Source organism: Diceros bicornis, chromosome 12 (genome assembly GCF_020826845.1).
Source record: "Diceros bicornis minor isolate mBicDic1 chromosome 12, mDicBic1.mat.cur, whole genome shotgun sequence".
NCBI classification, from domain to species: domain Eukaryota; kingdom Metazoa; phylum Chordata; class Mammalia; order Perissodactyla; family Rhinocerotidae; genus Diceros; species Diceros bicornis.
The window spans coordinates 15,822,681-15,848,289 of NC_080751.1; the positions used below are offsets into that span (position 1 = coordinate 15,822,681).

The window sequence follows — 25,609 nt, forward strand, 5'->3', positions numbered from 1 at the left end:
ATCAGCCTTCTATTGCCATGTAACGAATCACCCCAAAACTTAGTGGCTTAGAACAACAGCAGTCAATTCTTTTGCTCACTGAGCGTCAGTTTGAGCAGGGCTTTGAGGGGATGGTTTGACTCTGCTCCATGCAGCATCGGCTGGGGTGGCTTGACTGGGGGCCGGAAGGTCCATTTCGAGATGGCTGACTTGCATGGTGGGCAAGTTGGTGCTGACCATCAGCTGGTGGCTCAGCGGGAGTTGTGGGCCAGACCCTCAGTTCCTATCCACATGGGTCTCTCCGTAGGCTGTTTGGTCTTCCTTACAATATGAGGGCTGAGCTCCAAGAAAGTGACCATCCCAAGAGAACAAGGTGGAATTGCAAGGCATTTTTATGACCTAGCCTCAGAGGTGACATAGCCTCAGCTTGGCCACACTCTGTTTGTTGAGGCAGTCGTGAAGGCCTGCCCAGGTCAAGGGGAGGGGACGTAGACTCTACCTCTGGATGCAGATGCTGGAAGGCTCTAGAAGAGCATGGGGGATGGGAGATATTGTGGTGGCCATCTTTGGGAATACATTCTACCACATTGTTTGTGAGATTCGTCTACACTGTAACATGCATTTGTAGTTTGCTTTTTTAATTGCCATATAATGTTTCACTGTGTGCCTGTACTACAATTTACTTATCCAGTCTACTATTGACATTTGGCTTGTTTGCAGTTTGGGGCTATTTGAATAGCGCTGCTATGAGTATTCTTACACAAATCTTTGGTGGACAAGGCTGCCTTCTATCACTGTTGCTGTCTCTTTAGCTTTTAAGATTTTAAAAATGATACAATTCCATCCTCTTTTATTTTCTCTCTCTCCCCATCAGTTACTGTAGCCATATGTGCTTTACTATGTAAATCTCTGCTAGTGTTTTTAAAATATTGAAAAGAAATTATATAAGTATTACATAAATATGTTCTCTTTATAAAAATTTTCAATATTATACTTAAGGTTGACGTTGCTTCTGACACCCCTTGCCCAGGTTGGGCCCTTTCCTCCTACCCCAAGGTAACACTGTCACAAGTTTTGTGGGTCTCCCTCTAGAGCTTTTTTGTTGAATTTACACATATAAATATTCTCCTAGAAAATATTGTTTTCTGTGTGTGTGTGTTTTGTTTGTTTGGTGCAATGAATGGCATCAGACGGCTTTGCAAGTCGCTTTCTCACTCAAGAAAATATCTTGGAGATACAGCCGTGGAATTGCATGTAGATCTACTTCACTTTTTAAGCTGCCGAATAATGTTCCATAGTATTATGATGCCGCTGTTGTTTAGCCATTTTCCCATGGAAGGACATTTAGTTTGTATCCTTCTTTATTGTTTTTCTTGTGTCCCGTGAACCGGAGGGCAGGCCTTGCACGCTGTAAATATTGTCAGTACTTGATTGACAGTGATGGGTTCTTATAAGTGAAGGAGTTGCAGGAGCCCTGGATCTGTGCCCCTGAACATCCTTTTTCTTTCCCCTGCAGAGACGTCTCAGAGAGGCCGTGCAGCTGCTGGAGGACTATAAGCATGGGACCCTGCGCCCGGGGGTCACCAATGAACAGGTAACTCTGCTGGAGGTAGGGAGGGGAAGGAAGGTGGCAAATTCGCAACACTTCCCTGCAGCCAGAACCACTTCTCTTCCCTTCAGTGTCCACTTCTGTTGCTGTGTACCTCTGTGGACTTCTGGCTCTTTGGAGGGGATACTCAGGTCTCTCCCGTACCCTGGGTCTGGTGGGAAGCATGGAGGCTGAAAAGGCTGGAGGGGCCCAAAGAAAGTAGTTTGCTGCAGCTGAAATGTGCATCTCTTCCCAATTCCACCTTCAGTGACATCACAGAGGTAGCTTGAAATCAGCATAAGGGGAGTATTTATACCATGGAAATTGGCAAATGCTACAAATCAGAACTTTTCCCCCCAAAGAAACTATTATTAAACATTTACCAGCATACTACTACCCAAAAGTTCAAGTTGAGGATGGGAAAGATCGGGGAGGATGGTGGGGATTAGGCTAGGATACTGTGATTTCGTTTTTTTATGTCATGTGGGAACTTGAACTAGAGCTAACTGAAATACTGATGGTCATGTTTGGTTTAGGGGAGCGGTAGGGGGATGTAGTATAGGGTAACTTTAATGATTACAGAGACTGATGGTTAATGTGCCAAAGTTTTTCTTTTTGTTCATAAACTTTATTTCAAAAACTTAAAAAACATTAATATTACTTTTTTCAAAATAATTTGTGTACATAATATACATAATATGTATACACAAAATAATTTGTGTACATTTGTGTTCAAAAAAATCAAATATACTAAAACACTTGTAAGGAAAAATTGTATGCTGCCTCACCCTCCCCAGTTCCCATTCCTGTTCCCCAGAAGCAAATACTTTTAGCTGTTTCTTCAGATAGAAATCTGTATTTCAAACTAATTTGCCTTATCTATACTGCTATTTCTCAACTAGTTATTTTGTATTATCTATTATGGTAGTTGAGAAGTCAGCTCTCTTGTTATCCAGCACCATGAACACACTTCTCCCCCTGCTTTCGTCACCCTCCCAAAATAGTTATCATGGTTTTGGGGTCTATGGATATTCAATATTCACCTTATTACAATTATATAGCTAACATTTACCGTAGAGTCAAGTTGGTTGTATCATGATTGTTTCTTCTCTTTTTCAACTTTATGTTTTATCTGGAGTTAATAATTGCCTCATTTTTTCTCTCATTGGCATAGTTTTTTTTGTACCATCTGTAATTCTTACTGCACCCTCCAGCAGCCTTTTGGTATTTTCAGTGCTTCCTTTCAATCTGAAGACTCATGTCCTTCAGTTTCACTTTTTTCTTTGAAATTTTCCTTTCTGGGACCCACCTCCTCCAGCTCCAGGCCTTCCTGTTGGTATACAATTTCATTTTGGTGGAACACATTTTCCAGTAGCTTCCTGAAAAAAGAGTAAATGGGAAGAAAACTTTGAGCCCTTTTATGCCTAAAAAATTGTAATTCTGCACTCAACCTTAATTGACAGTTTGGCTGAGGAGAAAATTCTAGGTTCACAGTCATTTTCCTTCAGAATTTTGAAGACATTGCTCTATTATCTTGTGGTTTCCAGTTTAGCTGTTGAAAATCTGATACTATTTTATTCCTGGTTCTTTGCAGGTAACCTATTTTCTCTCTTTGGGGATGTTTAGGATCTTCTCTATAAAATTTATTTATGAAATTCCACAATGCCATCTCTTTTAAAATTCATTATTTTGGGTTTCTGGTGACACCTTTCAATCTGAAGACTCCAGTCTCTAAGTCTTGGCAAATTTTCTTATACTATTTATTTGATAATTTCTTCTCATTCTGAAACTGCTGTTAATCAAATATTTGACATCTTAGATTACACTCTGATTTTCTTATCTTTTTTCCTCTTCTATTCCATCACTTTGTCCTTCTGTTTGGCTTTGCAGGAAATTTCCTTGAGTTTATTTTCAACATGGATATTGAATTTTTAACTTCAGCTAGTATAATTTTAATTTCCAAGAGCTCTTTGGTTGTTTCTTTTCTGCATTCTTTTAAATAGAATCCCCTTACTGTTTTGTGAATACAGTATCATTTCATCTCTCTGCATTCTGGAAGCCAAAAAGGAGGAGGCTGGGGTCTCAAAATTCACTTTGCAGACTTTCATTAATTTCCCTGCTTTTAGCCTCACCTACTCCCACCCTCCACTGTGCTAGTGTACTCAAGTCTGGAGTCACTTGGATGCCGTTTCTCCAGAAGATTGGTAAACCTCTAGCGTCTGGTGGGGACACAGATGAGGGTGCTAAGAGTCACCTTGCTGTGCGGGGAAGGCCTGGGGGTCTGCCTGCTCTGAGGACAGATTTTCAACCAATCCCCTGTGTTTAGCCCTCTGAGTAGCCCTTTTGTCCTGTGGTACCTGGTCCCTCCACGTCCTGAGCTTTGCTGGTGTCCTGGGGGTGGTGGGCTGGCTCCTGATCCATGCCCTCTTCAGGTATTTAGAGGATGGCTTCCTCCTCTCTGCTGGATCAGTTACTAAGACTCCACTCATTTTCCATCCAAAACCATGTTGCTGTCCCTCCTCTGCTGTTATCTCCTCTTCCTTCTTTTGGTGACTCTGTGAGGCACTGCCCTGCCTTCTGACACCTTTAGGCGCAAAGTCCATGCTGAGGCTCTGTGCTGCCGACATGACCCACTAGTGCCTGGCTGGGTGTTCCTGGGGCAGGTGGCTTAGCCATCAGCCCTCCCCAATCCACTTCATTTCAGTGTGCATTTATGGAGCACCTACAGGCCAGGCTTGGTGCTAGGGCCTGGGGCAGAGAGCAAGGAAGAAGCTGGAGGAGGGTCTTGCCTCATGGACTCCCCAGAATCTAGGCAGTGACAGTGACAACGCATAGTACCGTGGGAGAGCAGAGGAAGGAGTAACCTGCCCAGATGAGGGATGTCTGGAAGAGATTTCTGGCCAGAGATTTGAGGGATGAGAAGGGGCTGGTGAGGAGAAGACGCTGGGGAGGAACAGTCCAGATGAGGAAGCACGTCATGAGCAGAGACTGCAAGCCCTTCCAGGGGAAGTGACAGTGAATGTGCTCAACTGTGTGGAGGGAGAGCAGTGCCGAGTGGGTGCAGCACCTTGGCCAGATGTCCTTGTGCAGGCCCTGGAGAAGGACGGGAGATGGTGCAGTGCCTGGTCCATCTTCAGGCGTCTGCGCTGCCTGCTGAGTCAGGGGCAGGTGTCAGCGGGGCGGGGGTAGGGGGGCAGGCGGGAATCTCCTCATTCCTGAGGACCATGGTCCCAAGGAGCCTGGGTAGCATGTCCTGACACGCCCTCTCTAGGCTGAAGTCCCTTGCATTTCCTCTCAGACACATCAGGGGTGGGTCCAGCCTCCAAGCCCTTCCTGACCCTGTGTCTGCTCCCAGCCCAAGCTTGCCTCAGGCCCATCCTTGCTGAGATTGGCCCCTTGGGACGCCTTCCAGCTTCCAGAGTTTGAGGAATGAGGCCGGGTTTTGCCTCTTTGCTCCCTTTGGTAGCTTAAAGCTGCTTGTCCTGTTTTCTGGGCCTCCTTTGTTTTCTGTCCTGAAAGCCCCCATGTGCCTCCAGGGAGCTGGGAGGAGGGAGCTGGGGAGTCCTGGCACTAGCTGTGCTTCCCGACTCTGGCTCGTGTTGGTGATGCCTGCAGTGTCCATCTGGTGGCTGGGTAGCACAGTGCTCTAGGTGTGAGCCTGCTGCTCAGTTACCCTGATAAGGAGGCCCAGCCTCTCCCTCCCTCCCTGGCTCCCCAGAGCGTGGGGACTGGGCTCTGCAGCAGCTCTCATGGTGCCTCCCTCCCTGGGCCTCATCTGCAGAGCCATGCCCTGCCTCTGGCCTCCACAGACACAGGAACAGAGGAGATGGGTGATGACATACCAGCTCAGGGTTTGGGGGAAACCTCAGCAATCTGGGATTAAGGACAGTCCCCTGTTGCTGGTCCAGGCTGGCCCTGCTGGAGGGCCATGTCTGTGCTATCTGAAGAGGCCCAGGGTCGTTCTCCATCTCAGTCTGGACAGCGGCCCTGTCTGCTCCCGGGCCCTGTGGCTGCTTTGATGTCTTTTGCAAGCATGTGGGTCAGAAGCCTGTGGCTGTGTCCTGATGCCTGTGGGCCTGTCCCAGTGTCATGGGCAGTGCTGGGTAACCTATGTGTCAATTAGCTATCTAACCTGCCCTCCAGTTACCACATCTCACTAGGGGATGCTTGCAAGTGGATTGATAGTTTGTTCACATCCGATGTCCTTGGTTAGTGGGTGGCTGATATCTCCTCCAGAGACTGTTAACTTGTTAAAAGGTAGCTACGTCAATGGAAAATTAGTCCTGAGGATAAAATAGAAATAAGTAGAATTTACCCTTTCGGCTTGACAGGTAGAACTTTGATGTGCTAGGAACCCTAATAAGCCCTGTAACTATCAGTTAAACAACAGAGCCGTGGATTAGAGCAAGAACGTAAACATAGGCAGCTAAGTTTCTGGATGTCGACTCTGCTGTGTGCACTTTATATGCCGGGCTTTGCTGGAATGGTTTGGCGTGGGTGGAGATGGGTGGGGTTACATATGGAGGACCACCCCCTGGTAATGAGCCACCACTCTCTGCATGCAGACCAAGTGCTAGCACCACGCTAAGGACGTGCACTTTACACATATTATCTCAATTAGTCTTCACAGAGGCCGTATTTGGTAGGTACCTATATTAACCCCAATTTACAGGCAAGAGACTCAGAGAGGTTACATTCCTTAGCTAAGGTCACATAGCCAGCATGTGGTAGGGCAGGGATCTGACACTAGGCCTGTTAGATCCAATGGCTATCACTCTCCCCCTTTCTGAAGGTGGCTTTGGAAAGGGAATGGAGTGGAATAACATGCACAAACCCAGAGGCAGAGCGAATGGGTGGGGTGTGGTGTGCTGTCAGAAGATCTTGGTGTTTGTGAAGGTCTCGCAGCCCCAGTTAACCTGTGGTTAATGCCATCAATCCAGGCTATGGGCATGTGCTGAGCCTCCAGTATGTAAAAGGTGCTGAGGTAGATGGGCACCAAGTGAGCATGCGCTGTCTTTCCTGCCCTCCTGCAGCCAGCTCCCATCACAGACCAGGCAACCACACACATATGGGGGCTAGAGGCCAGGCTGGTGGCTGAGCTGTGTGGAGCTAGTGCGTAGGAGTTCAGGGGTGAGAGAATGCTGAGAGCGCAGGTGATGAGGAAAGTTGTCATCGAGGGGGTCGTTAAGTGGGCCCTGAAAGGTAGGTTGAATGCAGAATGGAGAGAGAGGCCGCAGGCAGTGCGAGGGAGGTTCCCTGTAAGTCACAGACAAAGCCGAGAAATAGAGTGGAGTAGAGAGAGATGAGAGATGAGAGAGTGATTAGAGAGAGAGGGAGAAAGGAATGGGGAAAGAAGATGAGACTAGAGAGAGAAAGTTGGAGAGGAGGTTGGGAAGTGACAGGCCAGGTTGTGAAAGTCTTTGTTAGCTCAGGGCTGATCTCCCTCACAAAAAAAAAAAAGTCTTTGAAACCCAGGTAGAGTTGCTGGATGTGTTGTGTGGGGCAAGAGGAAGTTACCAGAAGCTCTTGAGCCAGGGAGCAGCATGAGAGTGTTTTGTGGTAGGATCATTCTGGTAGAGAGCCAGGTGGATGGGGGAGGGGTTAGTGCTGTTAAGGAGACCATCGTGGCAGCTACTGGAGAAGTCAGGAGTGAGGTGAGCAGGTCTCTAGGAGCCACCGTAGGCTTCTGAGTGGAGGTTCTCGTCCATCGTTCCACGTTTCCCAGAGGCTGGGAACCAGCCCTTCTTTATTAAGTGCCTACTCTGGACCCAGCATAATAAATGTATTGGCTGCTCAGAGGCCCTGTACAGGATGGCTTTCTGCCTGCAACCTTCCAAGGAGAAAGGGCAGCTGGGATGTAAGAGAGCCTGCAAGTCTCCTCCTGTGGCAGAGAGGAAATGGGGTCAGCTGTGCTTGGGCATTGCCGAAAATAGCAGAGAAAATACTGAGTAAAAAATCCTTGCACCCTAAATCTTCTCTGGGTGTTAGCACGTTTATCACTGAAGGGAAGGCTTGGCCAAACCCCCCTTACCCTGACCCCTAGCTCCAGGCTTCTGGGGTCCTGATCAGCACCCTGCCCCTTGGCCCGGCCCCAGGTTGGCCCTTATAGTTAGCACAGAACAGGCAAGTGATCGGTACCAGTTGAAGCCTTTGTGTAATGTGCTAGGTGTTGTACCGGATGCTGTAGAGGCATCTCTGGGCTGGGTCACCATGGCAGCCTCCTGGTGGTCTCCCCATCCTACCTGGACCCCTCTGTCCATTCCCAGTACAGCACTCAGAGTGATCTGTGAAAACACACATCACATCATTTGTTCCTCTGCTCCGGGATTTCCCAGCCTCGGCACAATTGGCATTTGGAGCCGGATAATTCTTTGTTGTGGGGGCTGTCCTGTGCACTGTAGGATGATTAGCAGCATCCCTGTTTTCTACTCACTGGCTGCCAGTAGCACCCCATCTCCCCTAATTCGTGACAACCAGACATTGCCAAATGTCCTCTGGGTGCAAAATTGCACCCCTGTTAAGAACTACTGCTCTAGTAGAAACTCTGTAATGTCCTCCCTTCCCACTCTGAATGAAAGCCATAGTCCTTAGCATAGCCTGCAAAGCCCTGTTCCTCTCTGACCTTGCCTCCTACTATTCTCCCCCTTACTCAGTCCACTCCAGTCACACTGGCCTCTGTGCTGTCCCTCAAACATGCTGGGCAGGCCCACTTCTACCTCAGGGCCTTTGCACTGACTGTTCTGTCTGCTAGAACAATCTCCTACCAGATATCTGCATGGCTCCCTCCCTCCTTCAAGTATTTCCTCCAGTGTGACCTCAATGAAAACTACCCTGACCATCTTACTACACTGTCAGGCCCCGAACATCATCCTATTTGAGAATCTGTCAAGGGAAAAAAAATCCAGAGAACAAAGTCCTAGCAAAACTGGGGCCAGAGGTAGGACGAGAGATGTGATCTTATGGGGTCTGGGTAAAGGGAGGGGTCCGTGCTTCCTGGGGATGGGGGGGAGTGCTCCCGCAGTGCCTCCCCCTTCCCTCTTCTCCCCCAGCTCCAGCTCTGGCCTTTTCTTTTCATCCTTCGCCCCCATGACAGAAGCTGTGGCCCTGGCAATGTCATCATGTTCCTGTGTCCCCTGCATGTTCCCCACCCTTCACCCCCTCCTTTTGTGCAGACCCCAGTACAATAAATTTTAAATTAAAGACAAAATCCATCCCGCTGCTGGTGCACACTCCCTATCCTCAAGCTGTCCTACTTTTCCGTGTTTCCTGGAGCACCCCTCCTTCTCATGGATCAGGGAATTCACTTATTGATTATTTTTATTGCTTATTGCCTGTTCCCACTAGCATATAGGCTCTATGAACGTGGAGATTTTTGGTCTTTTTTGTTCACTGATGTATTCTTAGTGCCTAGAGCTGTGCCCAGCACATAATGGGTGCTTAGTAAATATTTGTTGAATAAGTGAATTTTCTTTAATCTTCACAATAACCTTGAAAGTAAGTGTTTATATCCCCATATTACAAATGAGGAAGTGGCGGCTCAAAAAGCTTGAGTAAATTGCCCCAAATCGCATGGCCAGCAAGTGGGAGATCTGGAATTCAAACCCGGGTTTGACTCCAGGGTCCATCCTCTTAGAGAGAGAAGCCGCGTGTGTACAGAAGTTATGCCAGCTGCTGTGTGCTGTGCCGCAGAACTGGGGGAAGTTCTGTCTCCTTTCATGTATCTGTAGAATTTGGGGGTACCTTCACCCCACATAGACTTGCATATGTACATATTACCTGGGAGTAACCATGGCAACAAAATTAATGGTGAGGAATAATGGGATTGGCCCAAATGATAAATTAGGAAGATTTTTTTTTGTTTTATGGAGCCATCCTTTGCCTTACAGAAGGATCCCCTTCAGGCTCTGTTTAATTATCTTCTGGAGGTTGTTTTAAATAGGCTCTGTCTTTGCTGCCTTTGGAGGTTTGGAGAAGCAGCTTGCAAGGAGGCAGAGGGGAAGGGGAGCTGGCCAGACTGGGGGCGGGGCCTGGGCAATTACCCCTCATCTGTGGTCTGGCTTTGCAGGTGTGCCCTGCTCCCTGCCCACCCCAGAAGGCAGGGCTTCTCCTCCTGAAGCTCTTTTGGAGCCCTCCCTCTGCCCCGCCCTTGGCCTCTACACTGGGGTTCTAATGGGTTCCGATGGCATCTCAGCTGAGATGCAGGCCATTTCTGAAATCAGCAAACTTCTGCATTGTTCCAGCAACCTCTCACCCAGACTGCTTCCCTTACACCCCTCTGTCCTCATTCTCCAAGCTGAGAAATCAAGCAAGGTCCAAAGTCTCGTATCCACACTGGTTTGTGCTGCAGCCAGGAAGTTCCAGGGATCAGGCCTGTACATTTTATGTTCAGCCAGAGGCACAGAAGGAGAGGGGCTGAGCCCAAAGATCAGGTCACCACACCCAGGAATTGTAGTTCAAAGTGGAGCTGTGTCAGTGAGCTGATGAGAAGACGCTGGGGCTCCCTGTCCTAGATTCTCAGTGTGGATGCACCATCCACTGTATCTCCTTTGGCCTCCCATCGAATGCTATACATCTCAGTAGGATCCTCACCTGTAACCTGTTTGCGGGACTGGCTGGTAAAGCTTCAAACTAGCAACCAGCTCTCGGCTTGTGGGCGGTACCTCTGCCATGTCTGCATCCAGTGTCTGACCCATGGGTCCAGCAGGTCCCAGGGAAGAGCCCAGACCCAAGGGGTCAGACTCGAGTCCTTGTCTTGCTCTCTCTGTAAGCTGGGCCTGGCAGCATCAGACAGGAAAGGGCTCTGGAGAGACTTATTTCCACCTCCTGCTCCTTCTCCTGCCTGATTAGTTGAAGAAACAATGTAGGTCTAAGGTGTGCGGTGACTTGCGCAGGAAGACCATGCAAGTTAGTGGCTGAGCCAGGGCCAAAATCCGTGACCTTGACTATTGTTGCTGTAGCTTGGAGATGAAATGAAATGAAAAGAGATCAGGTCATGACTAGGCATTTTAGCTTAAAATGAGATGTCCCTCCCACCTCACCCAAAAACCTCCTGAGGCGGGAGCATTGCCAGATGTCAAGAGAAGAGCCTCAAACGCTATCTTAGTTTTCATTCCTTCCTCTCTCCCCTGGAAAGGCTTCCCTGATATCATGGGGGGCAATTTCCCATAACCCCAAATGGGTTATCTTAGTTAGGGTTATAATAACTGCTGTAACAAAAAGATCCCCAAATGCACTAGCTCAACTAAGATAGAAATTCATTTCTCTCTCATGTACCAGTTCAAGTTCCAGGTGGGCAGGTGGCTCTGCTCCACAGGATGATTCAGGGACCCAGGCTTGTTCCTTCACATTGCTTCACCATCACCTTGGGTTGTCCTCTCTGCCTGGCCCAGGCTGGGCTGTAGCCACATCCTTGCTCTGGCTCACAGGCAGGGGACAGAAAGCATGGAGGGGGAGGTGCTGGCCAGAGAAAGGCACATCTCACTTCCCCTCAGATGCCACTGTGGGACTCAGTCACACGGATAAGTCTAACTACAAAGGATGCTGGGAAATATAGTGTAGCAGATCAGCCACCTGCCCTGCAAAGGAGGCTGGGAAATGTAGTGCAGCAGGTCAGCCACCTGCCCCACAAAGGAGGCTGGGGAATGTAGTGCGACAGGTCAGCCACCTGTCCACTACTGTTCTATTACTATGGAAGAGGGGGACATAGATTTTGTTGGACAGTTAACATTCTGTGCTGTAGAGGTCAATAAAGAGCTTAAAGTTATGCAGCCTATTTCTATTTTTCTAGTGGTTACTCTTAATTTTTTTTAACAATTATTTTTGAATAGGTAACATATGGACAATCTACAGGATTCTAAAGATACAAAAAAAGTAGAGAATGAAAAACAAGTCTCCCTTTCCCTGTCCCCCAATTGCCCACTTCCTCTCCCTAGAGTAACCATTAGTTTCTTCTGTATCCTGCCAGAGATATCTGCATACATTTATCCTTTTTATTTAAATGCTAAAGATATAATAATGGTAATTCCAGAGAAATTCACTGGAACATGTTTATAATAGCAAAGGATGGGACAGTCACAAAAGGACAAATATTGTATGATTCCACTTATATAAAATACCTAGAGTGGTCCAATTCACAGAGACAGAAAGTAAAATGGTGATTGCCAGGAGCTGGGGGAAGGAGGAATGGGGAGTTAGTACTTACTGGGCACACAGTTTCACTTTGGGAAGATGAAAAAGTTCTGGAGATGGATGGTGGTGATGGCTGTACAACAATATGAATGTGCTTAATGCCACTGGACTGCCACTTAAAAATGGTTAAAATGGTAAATTTTATGTTACATATATTTTACCACAATAAAAAGAAGATGGGAAACAGGCTAAAAGTCCACTAATGGGGTACAGTTTACAATATATTCCTTCAAGGTTTCTCTGAGGAAGAATAAGGCTGCTCTCTGCATGCTGATGTGGAAAGATCTCCAAAATATATCAGATGCCTAAAGGGAGAGAACAGTGTGCACTGGTGTGCTAGCATTTAGAGACAAGTACATGTGGTGGTTAAGAGTGGGGATTCTGGAACCAGACTGGGTTCCAATCCCAGGGCTGCTGTGGGAGTTTGGGCAAGTCACTTAACCTCTCAGTGCCTCGGTCTCCACATCTATAAAATGGGGGACATACTAGTCCCTGCCTCATAAGGTTGTAGGGGATGTTAAGTAAGTTAATACAGTCATGTGTCACTTAACGACGGGGATACATTGTGAGAAATGCGTCCTTAGGCGATTTTGTCATTGTGCAAACATCATAGAGTGTACTTACACAAACCTAGATGGTACAGCCTGCTACACACCTAGACTATATGGTACTAATCTTATGGGACCACCGTCGTATGTGGGGTCCATTGTTGACTGAAATGTCGTTATGCAGCGCGTGACTGTAGGTACAAAACCCTTAGAAGGCTGTGTGACACGTAGCACTTGTTCACTAAATGTGAATGGATGAATGAGGATGAATGGATGAATGAATCTGAGTCAGAGGTCATGAGCTATAGCTCTGGCTCCATCTGGGAGACTCTGGGCATGGCTCTGAGCTTTGTTTTCTCATCTGTCCTGTGGAAACAGGTTTCTGAGTGTGAGAATCAAATAGTTAATGGGAGTGCTCAGCAAAATAGGAAAGCATGGAATTGTCATACGAGGTTTACCATTGCCTCCTATCTGTGGCACTGGCCTGCCTGGGCCATGCATGTGGTGGTGTCATTGTGGGCTGGGGAACATGTCTTAAGCTCTGGGTTCCTGGCCTTGCCTGCTGACACCCCTGCTGAACTTCTGCCTTTGCTGATGAGCCAGCATCTGCCTGACTCTCATCACTGCTCCCTGGGTGGGGGCGGAGGAGGCAGTCCCTGAACCTGAGGGACACGGATGCGGCTGTGGATTACAAGTGCTGCTTGGCTGGACTTGTCGGGAGGGCAGGAGGCGACAGGTACTGACGAGGAGCGTCTGCTTCTGGGCTGTAAGGAGGAGGTTCTGGGACCTCAGGATGATGTCAGCCAATTCTCTTCCTCCTCTCGTGCCTCGGGCCTGGCAGTCACCCTGGCCAGACCAAGCATCGATCTCTTCCAGGGAGCCCTGGAGAGCAGGGAGGACGTGAGCCTGGCAGCCAGGAGGCCTGGGTGCCCATCTCCATCCTGCCACCAGGCCCTTGGGACATTAGCTGAGTCACTTAGTCTCTCTGAGATGAGTTACCTTGTCTGAAAATAATCTACCCACCTCATAGGCATGCCGTAGAAATACAACAATGGAGATGAAGTTACTTTGAAAAATAATTAAGTCAACTAAAAAAAATATTGCTCATTTGAATGACTTCCCCTCTATTTTAGGCATTTATGGAGCATGTTCTGTGGGCCAAGTATTTTAGCTATGCATATCTCATTTAAACCTGTGTGTTAGGGTAAGCCAAGTGCTGTAACAAACAACCCTGGATTTCAGGAGCTTACATAGTAAGGTCTATTTCTCACTCACATCAGAGTCCAGTGCAGCTAGGGGACTTGGCACATGCTGTTGTCCAGGGACCAGGCTCCTTTCACCTCATGGCTTTACCATCTTCTAGGGCCTCACTGTCCTCCACTGGACCCTCTGTGGGAAGCTTTGGGGCCAGGCCTGGAAGTGGCGAACATCACTTCTACCCTCAGTCCATTAGCCAGCACCTGGTCATGTGAGCTCACCTGACGGTGGGGAGGCTGGAAGTAGAGGCTTAGCTGTGTGCCCAAAGGCACACTGTCGGGAGCTCCAGGCATGGTCTCTGCCCTACCTTACAATAACCCATTTTAGTTATGGAGAAACTGAGGCACAGAGGCACAGTAATTTGCTCAGGGCCGCATTTCCAGTGAATGATTTGAACGCGGGCCTGCCGGGTTCTAACGCCCTTTTTCTTTACACTGTCTTTGATGTCTTAGACCAGTGTTTTCCACCCAGGCTGTTCATCAGAATATTGGGGAATGTTTTTCTTTTTTGTTAAGAATGGTATGAAGAGATCCTGAGTTTTTAAAATAAAATTTTAATTTTAGAATAGCTTTAGATCTGCTGTGTGCCCGGCGCTGTGGGAGATGCTGGGGGACAGTGCTGAAAGGCAAGCCCCTGCCTCCGAGGAGCTGGACGGTGCATCCACAGGACCCAGAAACAGAGGGTTCTGATTCGGGGTAGAGAGCGTGGCTCAGGAGTCTGTGCACAGGCCTGGGGTCGCACCTAGGACAGTGCTGGGACCTGGGGGTGCACTTCAGGAAGGCACCTTCTGAGCAAAGAAGGACCAGCCTTTTATACCTTTTATACCTCTCTGCTGTTGTGCTCTCCCTCACCCTCTCTGGCTAACAGTGCTTCTGCATTCGGTTTTTCTCTCTTCAGTCCCCTCCTTTCCCCAGTTATTATTTTTTAAAAATCTCTTGCTTCTAATCTTCCTGGGTCTGGAATAGCAGACGATGAAATATGTTTGAAATGTATCTAAAATACGAGTAATTAGACTATGAATGAAGGCTTGAGGGACTCTGCTGTGAGTAAAATGTGTAAACTTTAATATGTCGATTTTATAGCTTCTGTTCTTGCTACCCAGTAGCCTTCTGCAGCTTAATTTATAATCCAGGTGACAGCCTTGCCATGTAAATGAAGTATAACTGAATACTTCTGTTATAAAACTTTACACACCACCTGCTGGCCGCGGCTTCCCTCTCACCTCATCCCCTTTCTCGCCCAGTGAAAACGCACTGGCCTTTGGTCTGCACACAGTGTAAGTTTTGATTTGCCATGTTTTCTTGATTCTAAAAGGCCTATTTTATTACATTTTAACATCTCTTAAATGGGATGAGTCTTTGAATTGATGGGGATCTTGGCATTATGTCACAGTTTTCTTTCTCAGTGGTGCACAGTAGTGTGTCTTAGCATCAGTGATGTCTTAGATTCAATGAAATAGAGTATTTGTATCATTTGACGGAATTGACAAATTGTTCTGTTTCTCCAGCCTGTCTGCCAGGCTGGAAAGAGACAACTTCACCACTCATTTGAAAGCAACTTTATTCTCCCTACAGCCTTCTTATAACAACAGCAACAATAAGAATTATAATATCTACAACAGTGAGCAGTTATAAAGCGCTTATGATGTGCCTGGCACACCTCCAGGCACTTTCATACACCTGTTCAACACTGGTAGAGGCACAGCTGTTATCCGCGTTTGACAGATGAGGAAACGGAGGCTCAGAGGTAGCATTGGCAGAGCTGAGAATCCAGGCAGGCTGTCTGTTGTCGTTAGTGCCGTCAAGTTGGCTTCGACTCCTGGCGACCCTGTGAATGAGTGGCATCTACTATGTCCCGTCCTCAACAGCCCTACTCAGCCCCTGTAGACTCATGCCTATGGCTTCCTTCATGGAGTCAACCCATCTCATATTTGGTCTCCCTCGTTCCCTGCTTCCTTCTACTTTTCCCAGCATTATTGTCTTTTCCAAAGAGTCCTGCCTTCTCATGATGTGCCCAAAGTAGGACAGCCTCAGTTTTATCATTTTTCCTCCAGCGATAGTTCAGGCTTATTTCACTGTAGGACCCACTTGTTCGTCTTTCTGGCAGTCTGCAGTCTGTCCAGCTCTGAAAAGATCGTGCTATGCTGCCTCCAGTGATTCTGGGAGACAATTGAAGTATCTTCATTTAAACTGGGGCTTATTGCCTAGCCGTACCTTAGAATCAACTAGAGAGCTTTAGAAAGATGCTGGAAGAATTCTTCAGGTAATTTTACAGTGCAGCCCGAGTGGAGAACCCTTGGTTTAAATGATGAGTAAGGTCCCCTACCTCTGCTGGTCTAGGATCCCTGACACCACACCCCAGGGAAGCTGCCAGACCTGGGCCACCAGGACAGCCTGAGCCTCTTGTGCCCTTTGGAGCTGGATCTCTTGGTTAGAAACCATGGCTTCAAGACCTTAAATTGATATGTGCTTTTAATTTTTGTTCTTTCTTTTCTTTTCCTTTCTCCTTCCCTTTCCTGTATTCCCTACAGCTCTGGAGTGCACAGAAAATCAAGCAGGTAATCCAATTTTGGATTCTTTTCCTTCCCTTCTCCTGCTCTCCTGGACCCTGCCCAGCCCTGTCCCAGAATCCAGTGGAAGCCCCTCCTCCCATGGCTGTTGCTGCTCGGTGTCTCCCTTCCCTTTGTCCCCAGACACCTCACCCCTTGCTTCTGCCCCAGCAGCCATGGCCTGAGCTTCTGAAGACTGGAGTTCAGGCCAGCTCACCTTTCCTTGGGCCCCTGAGCTCCTTCCCTATGGGCTCCTTCCGCAAAATCCTTATTACCGGTCACAGAAGGCCTGCCAGGTGGGCGCAGCCCTGCTCTCCCCTGCCTTCAGCTTTGAGCATTAGTCAGGAGGAGAAGTGCTATTGGTGGCCCCTGTTGTGGTTTTCTCTTGCCCTGAATGATGGGAAAGGACAGACTGGCTGCAAGGCAAGATACAGCAGCCACTGGTCGTCTGAGTCTTCCTGGGGGAGCTCTCCTTTCCCTCCTCACTCCCTCTCCCCTCCCCCGTCCCCTGTCCCACCCCCACTGTCACCCTGTGCTCTGTTCCCGGCTCTTGCCAGGCTATTCTACACCCGGACACCAATGAGAAGATCTTCATGCCCTTTAGAATGTCAGGTAAGCCCCTGGGACCCTCTGGTTCTGCCCAGCATGGGCTGCTTACTATGGTCACAGGTCCATGAGCGTCCACATGTGCCGGCCTGAGGAGGGGACGGAGCCTGTTATACACGCGGCCACACCTGCGCCCACATGTTCACCTGGGCTCAGCCATGCAGGACTCTGGCCAGGCCTCAGAATCACCTATGGAGCTTTTTAAAAATGTGCCTGTCTGCCTTTTCTGCCTGAGCAGTTGGGGCGGAGTGGAGCCCTCCACAGGTGAATCTGGTGCCTTGGCCCCCAGGTTACACGCCACTCACTCAGCGCTGCCTCCTGGGTAAGGCCTGCTACAGGCAAGCCCTGCCTTCTAAGAGTCACTCCTCTCTTACCTGTGCACGCAGCGCCCTTTCCTTCTAAGCCCTGCTCCCTGCTCAGCCCTTCCAGGCAGTTAATCCCCAGACTAACTTCCTGGTCTCTGGTTGTGCTGTTAACCTGTCCTTTAAAATGTATGCAATGCATTTGCACTTCTACACACACAGGGAAGGTGGATGCAGTTTTGTGGAGACCAGTGGGTTGGGGGGTGGGGGGTGGGGGATGGAGGGGTGGGGGTGAGAGTGTGGGTATAAGACGTCTGCCCCCAAGAAGTCCCCACCCTGTGGTCACTGGAGGGACAGCTCTGTACGTATGAGCTTACTGGCCTCAAAAGCACGTGCACACACACTGGCTGGGGCTGGCGTGGTTATCCTGCCTACAGCTCTGAGAGGCTACCGGCCTTGCCCAGAGTCACACCGCAGAGGCCAGACTCACCAGTGTGCTGATGCTGCCTCCCTTCCACTTCTCAGGGCAGGGGGGCGTACCCACCCCCTAGTTACGGGGTGGGTGGGAGGGCTGCTGGCTGCTGCCTTGGGAAGTCCTCAGGCGGCTGGAGAAAGGGTCTCTACCAGTGAGTGTTCTCAGTCAGGTGGGCCAGGCAGGGTCCCCAGTCCCAGAGAGCCTGTTCTCGCGGGGGCGAGAGAATAAACAACCAGTGACATCATCATGCAAAATGGGGCAGTTAGTGCCCAGTGACCCCCTTGCTTTGCCATGAGGAACTCCAACGCAGCAAAGGCTCCAAGCATCTTGTAGCCATGGCTGTAGGTGCTCCCCAGTCCCTGCACAGAGCCATGGCGTGCTCTCACTCTGAGCCTGGCTTCTCTTGTAATTCTCCAGTCAGGCTTTAGACCTCTCTCCAGAGGGATGCGGGTAGGAGAGTGATGCCTTGTGTGCACGCACAGTTATGCACACTTAGGACATGACCTTTTGCTTTAGACGTAACAGATAAGCGTGGTTCTCTGCTGTCTGGCCACCAGCTGACTGGCTGCCATAAGTTAGAGGTTGGGGACAGGAGGCTGCCACTGACAGCAGGGGTGTGGTGGAGGGAGCCTTACCGTAGTCTAGGGGCCTGAGCAGTGGGGAAACGCGCCCAGGGCCTGGCTGCGCTTCGCGCCTGCTCTCTCCTGCTCTCCTGAGGCTGTCTAGCCAGGTACTAGAGATTTAAAGAGCTCTGGCATCCTGCGATGTGGGTAGGGAATTCCCTTTCTGGAAATGCTCATGACGCTGGGGCAGTAAGGATGTGTGCTAGAAAGACAAGCTGAGGGAAGGAGGATATTCTGGGGCTTTCAAAGACATCCAGTGAGTGTGAGCAGGGAGCGTTGTGCCTCATGGAGGAGGTCATGGGAGGATCAAGCGTGGCGTGGTGGTGCCCCAGCGGTGGGCAGCCCTGCCTTCGGGAATGGGCCCCTGGGTTTGGAGGGGAGGGAGAACTGTCTGGCTACAGGGGAACAGAGAGAGGGAGGCTGAGGGACACAGGGGAACCCTCTGTCCTGGGGAGGACAGAGCTGGGAAAAGGTCTGGGGGCTGCAGGTGCCTCTCGCCTAACTGACCTGAGCCCCTTCATCTGGGCCACTGCCAGGACCAGGCCCAGAAGTCTTTCTGGTATCTTAGTTGAGAGGTGGGTAGGGCGGAGTGGGGTGGGATTACAAGACCTGACTCTTTTCTCTCTCCTCTCACAGGTTACATTCCTTTTGGGACGCCAATTGTAAGTATTACTTTCAAAGGATTTTCTTTTCTAAAAAAATTTTTAGTGTATAACTTTACATCATTGTTCATAAATATTTGAGTTATTGATTTAGGATAAATTCCTAGAGGAGAATTATTGGATAAAATAGCATATATTTCTTCTTAATTCTCTTGATGTGTATTGTCAAACTTCTTTCCATAGCAGATGTGCGTATGTACGTACACCCAACACAGCCTCACAGTGCGTTCGTCCTTGCACATTTTCCATCCCAAGTATTGTCATTAGGACATGTTGGTTACAGGGAAGTTTTCCCAAAAAGCTTGAGAAGTCGGAAACTAAGAGTACCTTTTGAAAACTAAAGTTTAAAATTAACTCAGAAAGGACTCAGTATTCTTTTTGTTCGGTTTTGGAATCAGGGTTAAGTTTACTCTTAACTATTTTTATATTGGAGTAAAACAAACATACAGAAAGATGCAGTCGTCATAAATGTACAGCTTGGTAAGTTTTCACAAAGTGAGGTCATCCAAGTAAACATGACTGAGATAAAGACTTAGAGCATTACTGGCATCTCAGAAACCTCTCACGTACCCCCCAGTCACTTCCCCCACAGGGAACCACTCTTTTGACTTCCTTCACTATGTTCTCGTTTTACCTGTTATTGAACTTTATATAAATGGAATCACTGGGATGTACTTCTTTTGGCTTGGCTACTTTCACTCAAAATTGTTTGTGAGACTTGTTCTTATTGTTATACATAGTATTAGTTTGTTGTTTTTCTTTGCTGCATAATATTCCATTGTTATAACTATGTTGAAATTTCTTTATCCATCCTACTGTTGGTGAACATTTGGGTTGTTTCCAGTTTGGAGTTCACAACAAATAGTGCTGCTTTGAACGTGATTGTACAAGTCTTTTAGAGGATCGATATACCCTCATTTCTCTTGAATTATACCTAGGAAGCTAAAGAGATAGCAACTAAGTGCAGTGTGTGATCCTAGGATCAGGATTGGGAACTGGGGCAGGAGTGTGTGTAAAATGGTGTTGTCGTCTCTTATAAAGTTAAACCTACACTTACAATGTGAGCCAGAAATCCTACTTTTAGGTGCAGTCATGGGTCACTGAGAGACGGGGAATACGTTCTGAGAAATGCATCGTTAGGTGATTTTGTCATTGTGTGAACATCGTAGAGTATGCTTACACAAACCTAGATGGTATAGCCTACTACACTCCTAGGTAAACATAGAAAAGGGACAGTAAAAATACGGTATAAAAGATAAAAACTGGTACACCTGTGTGGGGCACTTACCATGAATGGAGCTGGCAGGACTGGAGGCTGCTCTGGGTGAGTCCGTGAGTGAGCGGTGAGTGTGAAGGCCTAGGACATGACTGTCACCACTGTAGACTGTATACACACTTACACTTAGGACACACTAAATTTATAAAAAAGTATTTTTCTTTTGTCAATAATAAATTAACCTTATCTTGCTGTAACTTTTTTACTTTATAAACTTTTTAATTCTTTTTAACTTTTTGACTCTTTTGTAATAACCCTTAGCTTAAAACATGAACACATTGTACAGCTGTACAAAAATATTTTCTTTCTTTATATCTTTATTCTATAAGCTTTTTCTATTTAAAAATTTTTTTTTTTTTTTTACTTTTAAAACTTTTTTGTTAAAAACTAAGACACATATACATTAGCCTCGGCCTACACGGGGTCAGGATCATCAATATCACTGTCTTCCACCTCCACGTCTTGTCCTGCTGGAAGGACTTCAGAGGCAGTAACACGCATGGAGCTGTCGTCTCCTATAATAACGATGCCTTCTTCTGGAATACCTCCTGAAGGACCTGGAGGTTTGCTTACACCAGCATCGCCACAAACACATGAGTAATGTGTTGTGCTACGACATTACGACGGCTACAATGTCACTAGGAGATAGGAATTTTTCAGCTCCATTATAATCTTATGGGACCACGTTGTATATGTGGTCCGCCGTTGACCGAAACATCGTTATGCAGCACATCACTATATTTACTTCAAGAGAAATGAATACATGTGTCTGCACAAAGATCTATACACAAATGTTTATAGTAGCTATTTTCATATTAGCCTAAAACTGGAAATAGACAAGAATGACCAACAGATGTTAAAACCACTGGGCGAAAACTGAGTGGGAATAAGATATTTACCCAGTCTAAAAGTTTCCTACATATTTCATATATGTCATACCTTCTATGTTTATTAGTTGGCACCGTCCTGTAAGTAAGAATTTTCCCTGGGCCAGCCCTGTGGCTTAGTGGTTAAGTGCTCGCACTCCGATGCTGGCGGCCCGGGTTTGGATCCCAGGCGTGCACCGATGCACCGCTTCTCCAGCCATGCTGAGGCCGTGTCCCACATACAGCAACTGGAAGGATGTGCAACTATGACATACAACTATCTACTGGGGTTTTGGGGGGAAATAAATAAATAAATAAAATTTAAAAATAAATTAAAAAAAAAAGAATTTTCCCTTCTGCCTCCCTCTTTAATGTTTTTTATTTATTTATTTATTTTTTAAAGATTTTATTTATTTATTTTTTCCCCCCAAAGCCCCAGTAGATAGTTGTATGTCATAGCTGCACATCCTTCCAGTTGCTGTATGTGGGACATGGCCTCAGCACGGCCGGAGAAGCGGTGCGTTGGTGCGCGCCCCGGATCCGAACCCGGGCCGCCAGCAGCGGAGTGCGCGCACTTAACCGCTAAGCCACGGGCCGGCCCATCTTTAATGTTTTTTTAAAACTATCAGTATGGTCTTGTGTATTTTTTGTATTTGGTAATACAAAATAATTTTTTGTATTAATAATATAAATATTATTATAATAATAATTTGCTTCTGTCATTATTCATTTTTATATACAAATTGTGCCAAATTTGACCAATAGGAACCCCTTAAAGCAGTTTCTCTATCCATTTGACATGTCCTCCTTTTTCTTTGAATACTTCGCTGCTTTCTGGCACAATATATGGATATTCCAGACGCATCTTATAGTTTTTTTGCCCCAGTCCTGGAATCATCCACTTCTCCAAGGAGCCACAGTTCCTTTCAGAGGGGAATGGTATTTAGAAACCAAGATCTGGATGAGCTAAGTGTGCTCGTTGTTACCGGAGTGTCATTGTTACTGGGCCCTCTTAGCAGACACAGCCAGGAGATACAACTTTTTAAAAGTCATGAGTTCATACTGACACTAATACTAATAATACTAATGCATACTAATACTTCTAAGTCCAATCCAACATCTCAAGGTTCTTCCCCTCCTTCCATTCCATATTTATATTTCCCTTCTCCCTGAGTGAGAATCCAACAACAATATATATTCACTTACTAAATCTTATACATACAAATAAAAGAATTTCAGAATTGCTACATCAATGCCAATCCTCCAAAAATGTATTAAGTAAAGTCCAAGATTTCTTTGAAATTCTTTTTGTCTATTGAATATAGGCTACTGAGAGTAAACAGTCAGAGAACTGTGTTCAAGTGTTATTTGAATTAATTTGTTTTCTTCTCTGTGTTTATGTTATTTATTTGATATACAGTTAGGTTTGTTTGTTTCTTTTGGCATCCAGTTATAGCTATTTCCCCATTATTATTGATTTATTTTTTGAAATATATAAATATTAACATAGTTCAAAATGAAAAGCTATATAAAAAGGCATAGTAAATGTTCCATTCCCCTCTCCATCCCTTCTACCTCCTTCCCACCCACCCTCTGTAGGTAAACAATTTTATCCTTCTTATTTCTTTTTATAAAAATAAGCAAATACAGATATATTTCCCCTTCTTTCTTATATAAAAGGTAGCATAGTATATAACTCTTTTGCACAATGTTTTTTTCACTTAATGACATATTATTGTTTTATCTTTATCTTTATCTGTTGGTCATTCTTGTCTGTTTCCAGTTTTAGGCTAATATGAAAAAAGCTAATCTCTATAGAGATCTTCTTCATTCTTTTTTTTTTTATAGCTGCATAGTAGTGTACTATGTGGAAGTACCATAATTTATTTAGCTAATTTCCTGCATATGGACATTTAGGTTACTTCCAATATTTTGCCATTATGAATAATGCTAGAATGAATAATTTTGTACATGTGTTTTTTGATATTGTTGGAGATATATCTTGAGGATAAATTCCTAGCTTCTATGGAAAGACTAATTAAATGTACATTTTTGGCAACATTAAGCAAGAAAAAAGAGAGAAGATGCTAATAAATAATATTAGGAATAAAAAGTACAATAATTGCAGATATAATAGAAATTTAAAAGATTAGAATGCATTGAACAATCTGGGGCAGTCAATTTGAAGACTCAGAAGAAATGAATGCATTTCTGGGAAAGTACAGCTCACCAAAAACTGCCTAGCAAGATGAAATATAGAATTTGAATAGGCCTATAAATAGAAAGAAATTAAATCAGTTGTTTAAAATGCACGCATCATGGGCCAGCCCGGTGGTGTAGCGGTTAAGTTCGCACGCTCTACTTCAGCGGCCCGGGGTTCACAGTTTTGGATCCCAGGCGCAGACCTACGCACTGTTCATCAAGCCATGCTGTGGCAGGCATCCCATATACAAAATAGAGGAAGATGGGCACAGATGTTAGCTCAGAGCTAATCTTCCTCAGCAAAAAGAGGATTGGCAATGGATGTTAGCTCAGAGCCAGTCTTCCTCACACACACAAAAATAAATAAAAATACAAGCATCAAAGAACAAACAACCCAAAAATCACACTAGGTTCCCATGATCTTCCAGGTGACTATACTCAAAGAAATAGCCAAACTCAATCTTTGTAAAATTCATGAAAGAGAATGAAAAGGAGGAAATGTTCCTCAATTCATTTATGAGGCACTTTGAGACCAATACCAAAGAAGTAACTATAAGAAAGAAAATTATAGGGCTGGCCCCGTGGCTTAGCAGTTAAGTGCGTGCACTCCGCTGCTGGCGGCCCGGGTTCGGATCCTGGGCGCGCACCGACGCACTGCTTCTCCGGCCATGCTGATGCCGCGTCCCACATACAGCAACTAGAAGGAGGTGCAGCTATGACATACAACTATCTACTGGGGCTTTGGGGGAAAATAAATAAATAAAATTAAAAAAAAAAAAAGAAAATTATAGGCCAATATCCCTTATGAGATTACGTTTAAATAGTCTAAATGAAATAATAGCAAATTGAATCCAGCAATGCGTTAAAATATATCATAATCAAATAATTTTTACCAAGAGTGATATTATTAAAGAATGTATTACTGTAATTCATCACATTAACAAATTGAAAGAGAAACATGATCATCTCAGTAGATACAAAAAAATCATTTGATAAAATAAAACATAACTACATTTATAATTTTAGAAAAAAGAGAAAAAAATCCCAACCACATAGCAAGCACCATTCTTAAAGATGAAACATATAAAGGTAAATTATTAATGTCTGGGACAGGGTAAGAATGCCTGAAAATGCTTCCTCTATCCTACATTTTCCTAGGAGACTGGCAAGTACAGTAAGACATGGAAAAATAAATAACTAGTATTAGGATTGGAAAGGAAGAAACAAAATTATCTATGAGAATAGGCAAACTATTGGAACTACTATTTTAAAAGATTTCTAGATGTAAGAGTTATACAAAAATTTTGTTGTATGCCTATAATCCTATAACAAACATCTAGAACATGATTTAAAAAAAAAAAGATCACATTTACGATAGCACTTAAAACTATAAGGTACATGAAAATAAAATCAAGAAAAGATTGCAAGACCTCTATGGAAAAACTTATAAAACTTTATTGAAGGATGCTGGAGATCTAAATAAATGGAGAGATATATCATCTTGGATGGGAAGACTCGTTATAATCAAGGTATCAATCAAGTATTAATTTTCTTTAAAATCTATATTCAAAATCTGAGCAGGATTTTTCATGGAACTTGACAAGTTGATGCTAAAAATTATATGAACAAGCTAAGGGCCAAGAACAGCCAGGATACTTTTCAAGAATAAAGTGATAGGAGAGGACTCATCCTACCAAATATTATAAGATAGTTTGGTTTTGGTACAGGGATAAGCAAATAGATTGATGGGACAGAATAGAAAGCCTGGAAACATGCCCATGCCCATATGGAAACTTGATCTTTGACCAAGACGACATTACAAATCAGTGGGCAGAAAGGATGGACCATCTAATGAATGGTGCTAAGACAGTTGGCTACCTAGATGGAAAAGAAAGAAAGCTAGATCTCACCTCAAACACAAAAACACATTTAAATATGAAAAGAAAATATTTGCAGCATTGTTTATAATAGCAAAAAACTAGAAGCCACTGAAATGTCCCTCAACAAGAAAATGGATAAATACGTCGTGGTTTAGTCATACAATGGAATACTTAACACAGGAAAGAAAGTAATGAACAGGGGCTACATTTATCAATATGGATAAATCCCAGAAACAATGTCGAATGAAAAAAATACTGCCTGATGTCATTTATATAATGTTTAAAAATATGCACAGCAATATTATGTATAGTTTATGGGTACATTTTTCATGTGTCCATAAAAACATTCATGGGAACAATTAGCAACAGACTCACGGTGCTGTTTACCTGTGGAGAGAGAGAGAAGGCCGTAGGCTGTAGCAGAACAGGAGTGCTTCATTTGCATTTGTAGTGTTTCATCTTTCAAAAAGGCAAAATTTTCACAAAAATTTGACAAAACTATAAGATTTGACAAAACGTGGATGCTCATCATGTTATCCTCTATACTTTTTCTGTATGCTTGAACTATTTCATTTTATATATATATTTAAATATATATAAATATATAGA

The 25,609-nt window shown here is 45.4% G+C and overlaps 1 protein-coding gene across 4 annotated transcripts in view; it reads left to right on the forward strand.

Annotated features, from left to right (window-relative positions):
- SFXN5 (sideroflexin 5) overlaps positions 1–25,609 on the forward strand; it is a 112,993-nt gene that overhangs the window by 20,689 nt on the left and 66,695 nt on the right. For all 4 annotated transcript variants that reach the window (XM_058550954.1, XM_058550953.1, XM_058550951.1 and 1 more), the window contains exons 3-6: positions 1,496–1,573; positions 16,091–16,117; positions 16,666–16,720; positions 18,751–18,776. In XM_058550954.1, coding sequence (XP_058406937.1) covers positions 1,496–1,573; positions 16,091–16,117; positions 16,666–16,720; positions 18,751–18,776 — 186 coding nt within the window. The remainder of the gene's footprint in view (positions 1–1,495; positions 1,574–16,090; positions 16,118–16,665; positions 16,721–18,750; positions 18,777–25,609) is intronic.